The 13,106-nt window shown below is 37.0% G+C and overlaps 1 protein-coding gene across 3 annotated transcripts in view; it reads right to left on the bottom strand.

The window, feature by feature from the left end:
* Positions 1–13,106, bottom strand: part of ctnna1 (catenin (cadherin-associated protein), alpha 1) — an 81,614-nt gene that overhangs the window by 23,334 nt on the left and 45,174 nt on the right. For all 3 annotated transcript variants that reach the window (XM_041989502.1, XM_041989501.1, XM_041989503.1), the window contains exons 8-12: positions 12,315–12,395; positions 11,924–12,076; positions 3,814–3,906; positions 2,759–2,915; positions 1,777–1,977 (exon numbers count right to left, since the gene is read on the bottom strand). In XM_041989502.1, the coding sequence (XP_041845436.1) occupies positions 1,777–1,977; positions 2,759–2,915; positions 3,814–3,906; positions 11,924–12,076; positions 12,315–12,395 (685 nt within the window). The remainder of the gene's footprint in view (positions 1–1,776; positions 1,978–2,758; positions 2,916–3,813; positions 3,907–11,923; positions 12,077–12,314; positions 12,396–13,106) is intronic.

Genomic DNA, 13,106 nt, shown 5'->3' with positions numbered 1-13,106 from the left:
GAAAGCTTCATAAAGCTGTCCCAGTGGGCATGTATTTGCCCGAATGACAACTTAATAATTGCTCTGGAGGCCTTTACGCATATTTGGATTGGTAATATTTCAACTTCTTTTTTTTTTTTTTTTTGTAAGAAATGGCTGCTTCCTCATGAGGCATGGATGTCCAGATGTAAATGGAGAGGGAGGGAGCAACAGCGTCAAACATTCAGTTTTATAGCGTACAAACAGTTGACAGCTTGCAGGCTGCTGTGTGGAAATGTTCAAAAGAAATGGGAAAATCTGGGCAAAATAACATTTTTACAGTCACTGCTTTCCTCAAAAATCTCTTTTAAAGTCATACATATGAAAAAGTCAAATAGGAGGAAAATGTCTTTAAAAACTAAGTGTAGGAAGTGGCCTTAAAAAAAAACAAACAGAATTAAAGAAAAAAAAACTAAAAAATGGTGACAAAATGCTACTTAATACACTACAGAGGTGGAGGGAAAAATATAGATGCCGATAAAAATGTAAAAAAAAAATTGCATTCAGTACTGAGCAGAAAGCTTTCCAATGTGTTTAACAATAGATTAATATAATTCAAAATCATTTAGTAAACTTAATTAAGTTGAATCACATCACTTAATGTAAAATGGCAAAAGAAAAACTGACCACCGCTCCCAGCCTCAGCTGTAATCCTCAGATAACAATCAGCCTGCATTTCCTGACTGTTAATGGGCCCACTCTCAAGAGGCTGAGCCATTTCCAAATCTGACAAGCGAAAAATTGTTCTGTCATGTTAGCTTGCTAGTGATGGAGGCTAACACATCTCATACATGCTGGATGGCTAATGATATACCACATTATTTGGACAAAATTACTTCTATGATGCATTTTGGGTTAAGATATTCAATTCCATCTGACAAGTGAATAGAGGCTGCTGTGCAGACGATGTCTGCTGAGTCAGAGGATGAATCACACGATGTGGAACACTGAAAAACACTTCAGCTTTACTCAATATTATTTAGCTTTTTGCAAAGTACTTGTTACATGTCAAAAATTTAGTTTTTTTTCCAATGGCAATAATATTCCTATAGGCGGGGGTGGGGCAGGTTTCAGGGGGGTTGTGGAGAGGACAGTCAAGCATTTGACATAAATGCAGTGCTACACCAATCAAGGCAGATGGTTACAGGTAATTTCATGCTGTATTCTAGTGATGCGCTGCTCATGTTTCATTTATTTATTGACCTTTTTTCAATACCCAACCAAACTGTACAGAGAAAACCAGCAGAACATTTCTGATTGGCTGGCTGAGTTACAGGTGAACCCTTGCATTGCAGGTATGTTTAACCCTGCTGCACTGAAAGAGATATTTGACCCCATTCTCATCGCACTGGGTAATACTAACATATCCTAGTTTTATGCGACATGATTTTTAAAATAAAGAGAATGAGCAATAGCTTAGAATTCCCTCTTTTGAAGGCTTCTATGCACAAGTGTGTGGCCACATCAAAGTCTAACAACTTAATAAAATGGTGGTTCTGGGGTTTGTTTTTTTCCCTATATTTATTTTTAATGATTCTTGATTCTTTAATGATTATTGTGAATTTTAATTTTATTGTTGTATTGTGTTGACCTGCCAACAGCCTAAAGATGGAAATTAGCTTTGATATAATCCTGCGTATTTATGTTTGCTGTTTATTAATATGTACTGTCCCCTTTTAAAAATAAAATTTAGTTTGAGTGAATCCAGTGAAATCATTAGGAATAACTGTTCTTCAGTCAGTTACGTTTCTGTCATACCTATGTCAGTGAGGAGCCTAGTGGCCTCCAAAACCTTCTCAGTGTAGACACCAGGTTCGTAATTGTCCATTTCAGAAGTGACCACATGGACAACTCTGGCAGCCCGGCCTCGGATTGCTCCAGCTGTACGATCCAAGCCATCAACATCCTTCTCTTGTAGCGCGATGACACACTTATTCACATCCTCTAGGATGTGGTTCTCTGCAGACAGAAAATAAGGTAGAATTAGTAGTTTTTACTTTTTAACTTGTCTACTGTGTTGGTAAGATGGTATAACACCACTTTGATTTACCCCCTCCACTAATCACACACCTAAATCAAGGATGGTGCATGTTTATCTTTATAAACAAGAAAAAAACATTGCAATATTATCAATTTCAATATCTGAATTTCAAAGCGGCCACTGGGAAGTTCAGTCCAGAGGACAGGACAAATTCTGTGCTTGTTAATGGGAGAGGGGGGCTGTAAAATGTAAATGTCCAGTCTGTAAATTACTGTCTGTCCTTGGCTGGAGGTGAGTGAAGTCACTCTACTCAATGCTTAATGACAACTCTTTAAGGGCACACCTGCCTAACCATTTGTGTGCTTTGACACATGACAGGTTGTCAATTTCAGACGTAGTTCTACTGACGCTTCTATGCTTTTTCTGTAGAGCCCAGTCATCTTTGGTACATATAATCTGCTGCAAAATGATTCAATCTTCATTGCATGGGGAATTCTGTGCAATGGGAGCTGAATAATTCATTTGCCAACTGTATGATTCTTGTCAGAAAATATGAATCCCACAGATCTTGTGAAGCTATTTTACAGTCCTTCGAGCCAGCATAATCTATGTAATAATCTATGTGTTCTGAAATAATCTATGTAATCTATGTAAATAATCCATGTAAACCGGTTTTGACATTAAAAGCAGATCATTCCAGTAGCATGAAGCATTAGTTTCACTTTGTATTGATAGGACATGCAAATTAACACTACTTACCGGACACACAAAGGAAGTCATCAATTGATGTTATGTCATCAACAGCATCAGTCAGGACGCGGACCTGCTTCTCCCACTGATCCTTGAACAAATCCATATTGTCCTGGGCCACCTTACTGTTGGGCTTGGCAGCGAGGGCCAGTGCTGCATTAATCACCTGTAATCACCAAATTACAACCATTAAAGCTCAATTACAGAACAGCCCTCAGCCACAACATTAGCATAGGCTGATTGCACAACGCCCCCACCTCCGTGTTCAAATAATATCAGGACGCCGATTCATCCCTTAAGAGTGATGAGGATTTTGAAGGACAGAATGAGACAAAACCATGAGATGCATGTTCTAGGGAAACATTTGTGTGCAGATTTTAAAGGTCAGAATAATGAGGAGCACTGGGTGCAGTGACACTAAAATGGTGTACTAAATTGGGAAATTAATATCAAATTTGTGAATGTGTTCTAAACATTGTGCATTTTAAATGTAAAAATTGCAAGTGCGGATTTAGTAAAGTAAAGTTCTGCTGCTGGTCTATAAAGCTCTGAATGGTTTAGGACCAAAATACATCAGTAACCTTATGAGCCAGTATGAACCTGCCAGAACCCTCAGGTCATCTGGATCCAGTTTCTCATCAGTTCCCAGAGTCAGAACCAGACATTCAGCTTCTATGCTCCACATGTCTGGAACAAACTCCCAGAAAGCCTCAGATCAGCTCAGTTTATTTAAATCAAGGTTGAAAACCCACCTGTTCTCTGCTGCATTTCAATAGTTTTTATTTAAAAGTCAAAATCTACATCTGGTTCTTTTAGCACTTTGAATCGTCTTGTACATGAAATGTGCTATACAAATAAATTTGCCTTGCCTTAGTAAAGCAGGCATGCTAAATGCTTAATCTTATTCTGATCTTCACTTGATAATTCAGTTAAGGTATAATAGCTGTGGCGTTTATTTGAATAAGAAGCAGAACAGTAAAACAAACAATGCTGGACAATCGTACAGGTTCTGAAAGATGTGCACAATCATCACAGTGAAGTACAAAAAAGAAAAAAAACAGTACCTGGGGGCATAGAGTTTCCAGTTGAGAAGCTGCCATGCGGACCAGCTTTACTCCCTCCTCGTTGTTGGAAATGGAGCATGCCAGGTTGGCCACCTGAGCAGAGAACACATTTGTATTTGAGCAAGACAGTGTCTGATGCATATATTTATATTTGGAGGTAAAAGCAATGAAAATATAAATACACTACTCATAAGAAGTTAGAGATATTTAGCTTGTTAAATGTCAGAATGAACCCAAAACTTTGCAGGTGAATGTAATTAGACTTTATCTAAAAATCTAAATGCAAGTGTACAACTGTTCAATGTTTAAGTACTAAAAGCACAGCATGCTGCTCTCTGACGAGGTGGTTCACCACACAAAAAAATACTCAAGTGTCTAAACGACTAAATGTTTTGATTTCATTACAGCTTGTGTCTAAACATGTTTCTTCATCATGCTGTTCACATTTAGACATCATCAGACCAAGACAGCACCTAACATATGACAAGGTATTGAGACGGTGACATTTTGATGTTGTGGTTTACCCACCATAGTTTTTGGTTTTTGGTTTAATAAATTGTCTGAAATGAAGGAACTACAATTAAATGATTCTACTTAAACGTCCTACATTCCTGATATTATATCAGTGTCCCATCAACTTCTTACATTTTCTGTATATTCCACCTGAAAGTTGAATATTACCAACTTTTTGTGAGTAGTGAAATTAAACTAAACTTTATGATGATAGCCTGGTTTACTGATTCTTGTTGACCAGAAACTGAGCTGCTCTGAAATACAGCTAATCCCTGTGGAATAGCAGCTCACAGCTGAGGATTAATTCATAAAGCTGCTGAAATGATACAATATGATGGCACAGAGGAGGAACCAGAAGAATGGGAGAGAAACAAACTGAGCCATAGAATGAACGAATAAGACTTTTGCAAAAAAAAAGTAGTAGCAAGTTTCACAAAGTGCAAATGTGAGTTGTAACTGTTAACTGAAAGATATGGTTATTCTCAGTGACTAAATCACCAGGCTGCCATCACACCAGGAGGCAAACGTTCTTGACACTTAAAAAACTGAGCAGCAGAATGTGAACTGGAGAGCTGAGCTCAGCAGGTCTCGCTTGCACCTGCCAACATTTATGGTTAGAAAGTATATTTTCAGGTACTGACCAACAAATCAAGCTCCACTATAATTATTTTTAAATATTCTTGCATCATCTAGAGTAAAGTTTTGCATCTACTCACATAAATTTAGGTCAGGGAGTTTAAAGATTCCCATTTGTTGGTGATGCTGGCAACAATGCTGCAGCAGAACGCCTGAGATATGAAAAACTGTGCCAAAATGGGAGGATCCAATGGACACAGATTATGCTAAAGCATGATCGGGTTCAAAGGCAAAAACCAAATCATGACTGCACCATCACAGAAACTATAAATATTTTAATTAGTAGTCAATATTTTCCTTAGTATTTACTATCCTATGATGTTCAGAAAGTAAAACTGGGCATGAGAGACTGTGACATACATTTGAAATAAACCCTGGTTTAAATCTCAATACCCAAAGTTAATTGTAAAGATGCTGTGTACGGCCTTAAAACCAATCACAACCATACAAATACCGTTGGAAAAAACCAAATGAAAGTGCTGCATTTAAAAAACTAAACAGAAATATTTCTACTGATAGTCATGAAACTGATTTTAACTCATTTTGTTTTTCTGAGAATTACTTGTGTGATATTCTGATTGCTCATGGCTTAAACAACTATAGGGGCATTGGGGATGACCTAAACTACTAACTAAACTTTATAAAAACAGAAATGTGGGACAAAGCTTTGGAAATTAGAAAAATAAATATCCACATAAATAATGGCATTTGAGAGGGTCTCTATGGTAGAAAGAACAGCTGAGACAATCAGATTATGAAAAACCCACTGCTCCCTCAGTCTTCTCAGGTCTTAAGAAACCCTTAAATTCCAGACTTTTTTTTCCTGATGAGAAGCACTTTTTCTAACTGCACTTGTAAAGAACTAAAATATTGATATAAACATGTCCTATATCATTATCCAAACACAATCAGAAACCACACGCTGACCACTCAGAAATCCACCAGGAAGGGTGAGAGTGATTACATAAGGAAAAACCACCACTTTATGGGGAGATCTGCATTTACACTTTCATGATCTTTCACATCAGATTTGACTAACTCCTGCTGAAAGCCACTAGGAAAGAAGCTATTTCAGCATAAAGACACAGTGGAATTGATGCACATCTAAGAGTAGAATGACGGATCTAATGTAGGCTCTAAATTGACATGGCAGGACGTGACTATAGATGCTAATTATGTTTTGGTAATTCCAACATTATGCATTTTCAATAAAGTAAACTGAACTAAACATCATTCAAAATGATCCGTATTCCTCCAAAAATCAAAGTAACTAAAAGCTAAGAAAAAAAAAATGCAAAGACAGAAAGCTACACAAGGTAAAGCTTAAGATCCCACAGTGTAAATATTTATTTTGGCTGCCAGGAGTGGAGAGCAGAAAGGATTAGAAAAGATGAGAGTAAGTTTGTAGCCAAAGTGCAGTCTCATCTCCATACATAAACAGAGAAAGTAAGGTAAAATTATAAATCTACTTTTCTTTTTTATTAGTTGTACTCTTGGTAAAGAAAGACTGTAAAGTTGATTAAATGTGGCTTTTAAAAAATCTGGTAAGAAATAATTGTTCTTATCTAGAAAAAAACAATTTTATTAATTCATGAATAACTTAATACTTAAATTCATCATGAATTTGAACTTTAAATTTTCCAATATTAGCGTACAAAAATTGTGTCGAAATGTTTAAAGAAAGGAGCTTTGGAACAGGATAATCATCCTAAAAACTAGAAAGAAAAAAATAAAGAGAAGGGCTGTTTCATTAAATTCAGGCATTTTACAATTCCATTAAATCACTGATGCTTGGAAGTATTTCACTTGTTATATTATTGTCTGATTTAGTAGATTTTCACTCTTTACCTCATAATTAAAACAAAAAGTCCTCTCAAAGCAAACATCAGTTTACCCTAAGCAACATGCGCTAACCTGCCATCTAATGTCAGTACCATCCCGCTGCTTCGTTGAGCGCCTCGAAGCTTGGTGCATGTCAAATTGAATCCATTTCTTTTTTTCCCCGTCATTCTCTGAATATAGGTCAGTCATAATGTGGCTCTTGAATGTGTGTGAACTAATAGGCCATTTGCCTTTGGGCTGCCTACACTTGATGCAGCTCTTGATGTCATACAGAGCCTAAAATTGGTGGATCTTTGCTGTTCCTGCTTCTGAATAGAAGACATGCTGCACTTACCACATATTCACTTTTCCCTGATAAAGAACTAAAAATACTTTTCTCTGGCATTCCGACTTAGTTCATTCATAAGTGTTGCGTTTGGATAAAGCTCCATCCCAAGCAACATGACGTAGCACTCAATACCTATGAGAAGCTAATTTGTAAAGATCTGTCAATCACATTCAGTCAGCCGGCAGTGAAGGCAGGAGCTGCTGAGATTTCCTCAGCCGACTCAGTGTTGCTTGGCTTGCTCTACAGCAGGCATGTCAAACTGGTCCAGCAAAGGGCCGTGTGGCTGCAGGTTTTTGTTCCAGCCAGCCAAGAGCACACAGTTTGACCAATCAGCTGTCTGAAGACTGAGATCAGTTGATTGAATCAGTCAAATCTGGTGTGCTGCTGCTTGGTTGGAACAAAAACCTGCAGCCACACGGCCCTTTGCTGGACCAGTTTGACATGCCTGCTCTACAGGAACGCTTTGACTGGAAAATGACGCATTCTTTGATGCTGTGTACTTTCTGCTGTGTATCATACTGGGTCAAGTTGAAAAATAAGTTAACATATGAGAAAACCAATTTTTTTTTTTCTAAAAATGAAGAGCACTGAAAAATGTAAACTTCGGGATATTTCAGTGCTAAAGGTGAGACACTACAGTTTAAATATATAACAGCTTTCACCTTAAATCTTTCCTGGTTTATTCCTCACATTAGGACTATCTTTTTTTTTCTGTATTGCAAGTTTTCTAAAATTTTATGTTTAAATACATGAACTTTTAGCCAAAAATGCACTACTGTGCATACGTTTCTAAGAAAAACACTGAAATAAGCCTGACTCCAAGTTCTTTTTGAATTTTGTTCGTTTTGTTTAAAGGAGGGGATTTTGGATCTCTATTTTTTAACAATTCACAACTTAAAGATAAAAACAAACAAACCCTATTTTCACCAAGTTTTGGGATGAAATGTTCAATTAATCAGGCTGTGAAAGATTTTTAAAAAAAAAACCTGTGTAAAAACTAAGAATACAAACAGGAACATAACTGGATATTTTTGTTCTAAAACACTTTTACAGACATTATATCCAATCAAATTATTAAAAACAACAAAGTAGAGCATTTATAACACATCAAAGCTGACAAATGGACAACACAGCATGTGTAGGAGCTTCATCTGGAAACAAACCCAGTAAAGCAGTTCATACATCTGCTACTGGCAGACTTCCTGAGAAATTTAACTTTAGATACTTGGATTACAAAATTCAACACAGATTTGTTATAAAACACTATTTGCAGACATCAGATCCAACTAAATTCACACAAACATCTCTGGAGAACATCTATAACACATTAAAGCTGCCAAGATGGAGAGATTTATTTCCTCATACTGTGCTATTGTGTTTCTGGTAGGTTTTAGGTGAATTGCAAGAATTCCAAAAGTTTGTCCCTTTTCTTTCTTTTCCTGCTCATCTGAGGCAAATTAAGTGGCTGATCATTTCATTCAAATGTGCAGCATGAGCTGTGAGTTGCCGCAGTGCTGCGCGTTGATCAGCTGTCATTACGCTATTTTAAGTGACAGACATTTTATCAGCTGATCTCTACATTTTTGTCGTCCTGTCATCTCTTACAGATGAACATTACTGTCGTCTTCTCTAAGATTTTATACTTTAAGTCCTACAAAAACCCAAACAGGAAATCAAGGGACTGTGTCACATGACCAATAAGAACCAATGATATTGTCCAAAACTGAGATAGCCAATGAGAGTTCACACTCATAAAACCATCCCTTTCACAATAATTTTTAATTCCTAATACCGGGAGAAATGTCAAGTTTGGATGAGAGCCCACCATTCAAACAATACCAAATATGACAGGGTGCAGATAAACTAACCCCCGTGCTTCGTGCAAAAGGACAAACTTTAGACGAATTTTGAAGAGATTTGGGTGCGCATGCAGACGAAGTTTCATGAACTAAACATCTAAAATGTTTATTTTTGACATGTTCTTTACACTAGTCTAAAAAAAGGCATGTTAAGGAAGAAAAAAAACTCAACATCTTAAAATTGACCAGGTGATGGAGAAAACTTTTTTGCCTACTGAGTCTCTCCAGTAAAAGGTGCTATTGAGTTATACAATGAACAACTGTCAAACCTGGAATTTCTACCAGCCAGTTTGGGTGGTGATGGGGTGACTGATCTGGTGGCAAAATTTAAGTTTCATCTACGAAAACACAAGTTTAACTGATGCAGTGATAAGCGAAACCTTGGTATGCTCTTCATTTTTCCCTTTGTGTATTTTCTCTGTGAATCTTTACATACTGAATAATGATTTAACTGAGATTCTTGTCATCAAACCTGACACTAAAATTAAAATGATTTGATCAGTGTAAAAGGGAACCAATCAGAATCCTTTTAAGTTCATAACATGAAAAAAAAAAATATATATATGGTATTGTTACTTTTTGTTATTGTTACTTGAAAATTTTTCAGAATTTTGCAAATCAGTGTTAATCAATAGCAATAAATATTTTTACTGAAAAAAAATTTGCAAATTCAGATATGAAATCAGATTTTAAAAATTGGGCTAAATATCAATTTAAACATAAAATTGCCACATCCTTTGCTGAAATAGTTTACAGCTTATAATTACCGTGTTCTCTCCCTTATATGACAAATGTGAGTCTTCATACTAAACATTTTATAAAATAAACATAAAATGTCACGTATTGTAAGCTAAACATACACGTGTATACTACTTAAAAATGTGAGAATTACTCTAAATGCTGCAGCGTGTGCAGTAACTTTGGCACTGATGTGTTTAGCAAGGAGAACCAGCGCTTTAAACCGAGGCTTCTTTAGAATAACGTACGACTGCTGAGCTACAGCTTTCTATATGATTAAAAACAAAAACTAAAAACCAAGAGTAGGCATAGGTCTTCAGAGATGAAATGAGAATTAATTCAGAATTCAGTGGGAGTTTGGGAAAGTGACGCAATATGTATTTGTCAGCAGCTAGAATCTCAAGTTTTAACTCAACTTTTTTCAACTGTGGGTCTTGGTGGATGTGAGCCCAGATGTGGGTCCAGATATTTGTGTATATTAAATAAGTCTTGCTCCTTTATCCTTCAAAACACAGTAGAATCCAGTGAGCCCAACACTTGCCCTGGATGAAAATGAAACTGCGTGTATCATCTGCTTAATTTTTTTCATATCAGTTAAACAAAAGTGGCTGCTAACTTTAGCAGCAACATCCATTTATCCTACCATTTCCTCAATAATGCAAACAAGTTTAGCAGCATTCCTACTTTATGCATGAGAATTAAGACATTAACTATGAATTTTAGAACAAGTTTTAAGAAGTTATGTTCCGCTCAAATGACAGATTATGGAGGCAGAACATTTTGGTTTAAGAGGCTAAAGCTAAACTGAGCAGGCATTAGGGCAGGAATCGCCAACTCCAGTCCTACTACTACTAGAACTACTGTCCTGCAGCTTTTACAACACACCTCACTCTAAATGAAATGTTTTGCACAAGTCTATTAATGACCCACTGATTTGAATCAGGTGTTTTACAGCAGGGAATTATCAAAAACCTGCCAGATAGCAGCTCTCAAGGACTGGAGTTGAAGATCCCTGCATTAGGATAACTGTGGTAGCTTTTCTTGATGAGAAAGATTTTGTAGTTTATTTCTGAAATGCTGCTGTAATGTAATTTTAAGACCACTGCACACAGATGCACGTCAAACAATATGCACATCCAAATGTTCATTCATTAACAGCAACATTAACATACAAATTTTAGTGATGACATTTATCTGTGGCAGAACTTATTAGCCAAATCTAGGATGTCGTTTGTGCAGTCCATTTAAATGTGTCACTAGAAGTGGTACACAAGCATTAGCTTAGTCCACCTATGTCATGATCTAATGCCACATCTGACACAGAGACCCTCAGGACTTACCTTCGGGGTCTACTCCCCAGCGTGGACTGTATTTCCGCCGATGCTTGAGTGGTTTCCCCTGGTGAATGAGCATGCCACCCGGCCCTGACTGGACTTACTGATCTAGCTACACTCGTGGCTGTTTACCCAGGGAAGAAGGCACTTCTAAATGTCAGTAAATGATGTTCTGACATAGGAATTGGAGAACACACGAGTGACTGAAGAAAATATTTAAAGGTTGGCTTTGTTTTCAACTGGGAAACCTCGTGTTGCTCTTTTGAGTCAGAGTGAGAGCAAAGATGTTGGATTGAGAATGTTTTGGAGACAGCTCACTAAGTAAAGGAAAACAATTCTGAGGATGTGAGTAGAAACCAACAAATGAAGAATGCATTTGCTGGCAGCAGTAACATGTTTATATAATGCTGAGCATGTCCAGTTGATTTCAATTTATTAATCAAGATGATGACAACTAAGGACCAAAATTACTGAAAAATCATTGAGATGAGTGTCCCAATAGGCTCAGTGACAACACAATGTTTATAAAAGACATCAATATATGATGAAAACTAAGTTGGAAGCATGCATTCGATTATCCAGCAGCTCATGTATAAATACAGCACAGGGAGGGATAGATTTTAATCCAAGTGAGCATCGGTTGGAGCCTGGACAGATGTGTTACAGTTTCCCTATACCACCATTAAATCTGTAAATGATTGAATATATTTAGGAGAAATGATGACGAAAACCTTATTACAACACTTTGTTGGTTTTCTTTTCATTTTTTGTACCAAAATAAGAAAAAAAAAAATCTACTATTTCCAACCCTGCTGAGAAGGAAAAATATAAATATGCAATAATAAAAAATAACACTTTACCTCAATCAACTTGTTGGCATGCTCGCGGAACACCTGTGCATATTCCTTGACTTCTTTCTCGTTGCCATTCTTGGCAGCTTCGATCAGGACCAGGAGGGGGACATTGGTCTCCAAGAAAGAGTCAGAGACATGGTCCATCACAGCCTTACGCAGCTGTGAAGAATTTTTTTTTGCAAAAACAAAACAGGCACTGTTCAAATAACAACCACCCTGAGCACATAGTAAAAAACCTTTTAATGATACAACTTCCCACCAAATACAGTAAAAACACCAGCATCACGGATTGCTCGTCAACTACATTATATGAAACACAAACACAATCTTTGTTTTAATGAAAATCTTTGAATGAACAACTGAGTTGACACACACATACACAAAGAAAAAAACAAACCTGTCTGCGAAGGTCTCTGGTCTTCTTTGTCATCCTGTCAATGGCAGTGTTCAGAGCATCGCTTCGGTCTTTCCTTCCCGCCTGAAACAGAGAGAAGAACTAGTGAGTTCACTGTGCACTGATGACTACACTTCCAGCTAATTCATATGAAAAATAAGACTAATTCAAAAGGCTTCCACTGAAAAGATTAAAAACTCCAATGACCAACTGAACCCTCCTTCCTTCTTTCTTGTCATGACAAAAACGCACATAAATGTAAACTATTCACATAGACATAATTCTGGTGAGAAATAAAGTGATCAGCTTGTGTTTGGCAGCTACCCAGTGTGATCCATTTGTTATCTTTTTATTTACTGTAAACCACTGTAGCCTATGTAGACCAGCTGTCAAAAGCTCCCTGTTGCCCTCCAATAAACACTGAAATCATTTCTGAACTCACAGCATTACAAGTGATCCATGGAGCACAATGCAGTGGCTAACAGCTTTAATACATTTTCACAATACAGTGGAAACATACATTTGAAAAAGTCATTGGGTTGGTCTTAAAAACTCCTTTTTTTCACCCACAGTTCAGGAAGCTTATAAAAACTGTGTACAGAGAACTGAAGTACATTTCAATGATGTGCTAAAAACATCCTGAGATAAATGTGAGACAGCTGAGCTGTCAAACATGTAGAGGTGATTTGTTTTCAAGTCCACACAAACCAGCCTTTTAGTGTTTTATGGGGTTTTTCCATCTGCTGGATGGCAATTTTTAAGAGCTGGAAAATCACCTTGCACTTAGGGGTTTAA

This window comes from Melanotaenia boesemani, chromosome 7 (assembly GCF_017639745.1).
Source record: "Melanotaenia boesemani isolate fMelBoe1 chromosome 7, fMelBoe1.pri, whole genome shotgun sequence".
NCBI classification, from domain to species: Eukaryota; Metazoa; Chordata; class Actinopteri; order Atheriniformes; family Melanotaeniidae; genus Melanotaenia; species Melanotaenia boesemani.
Note: the sequence above shows the minus strand (reverse complement) of the source record. Positions and strands in the feature narration are given on the sequence as shown.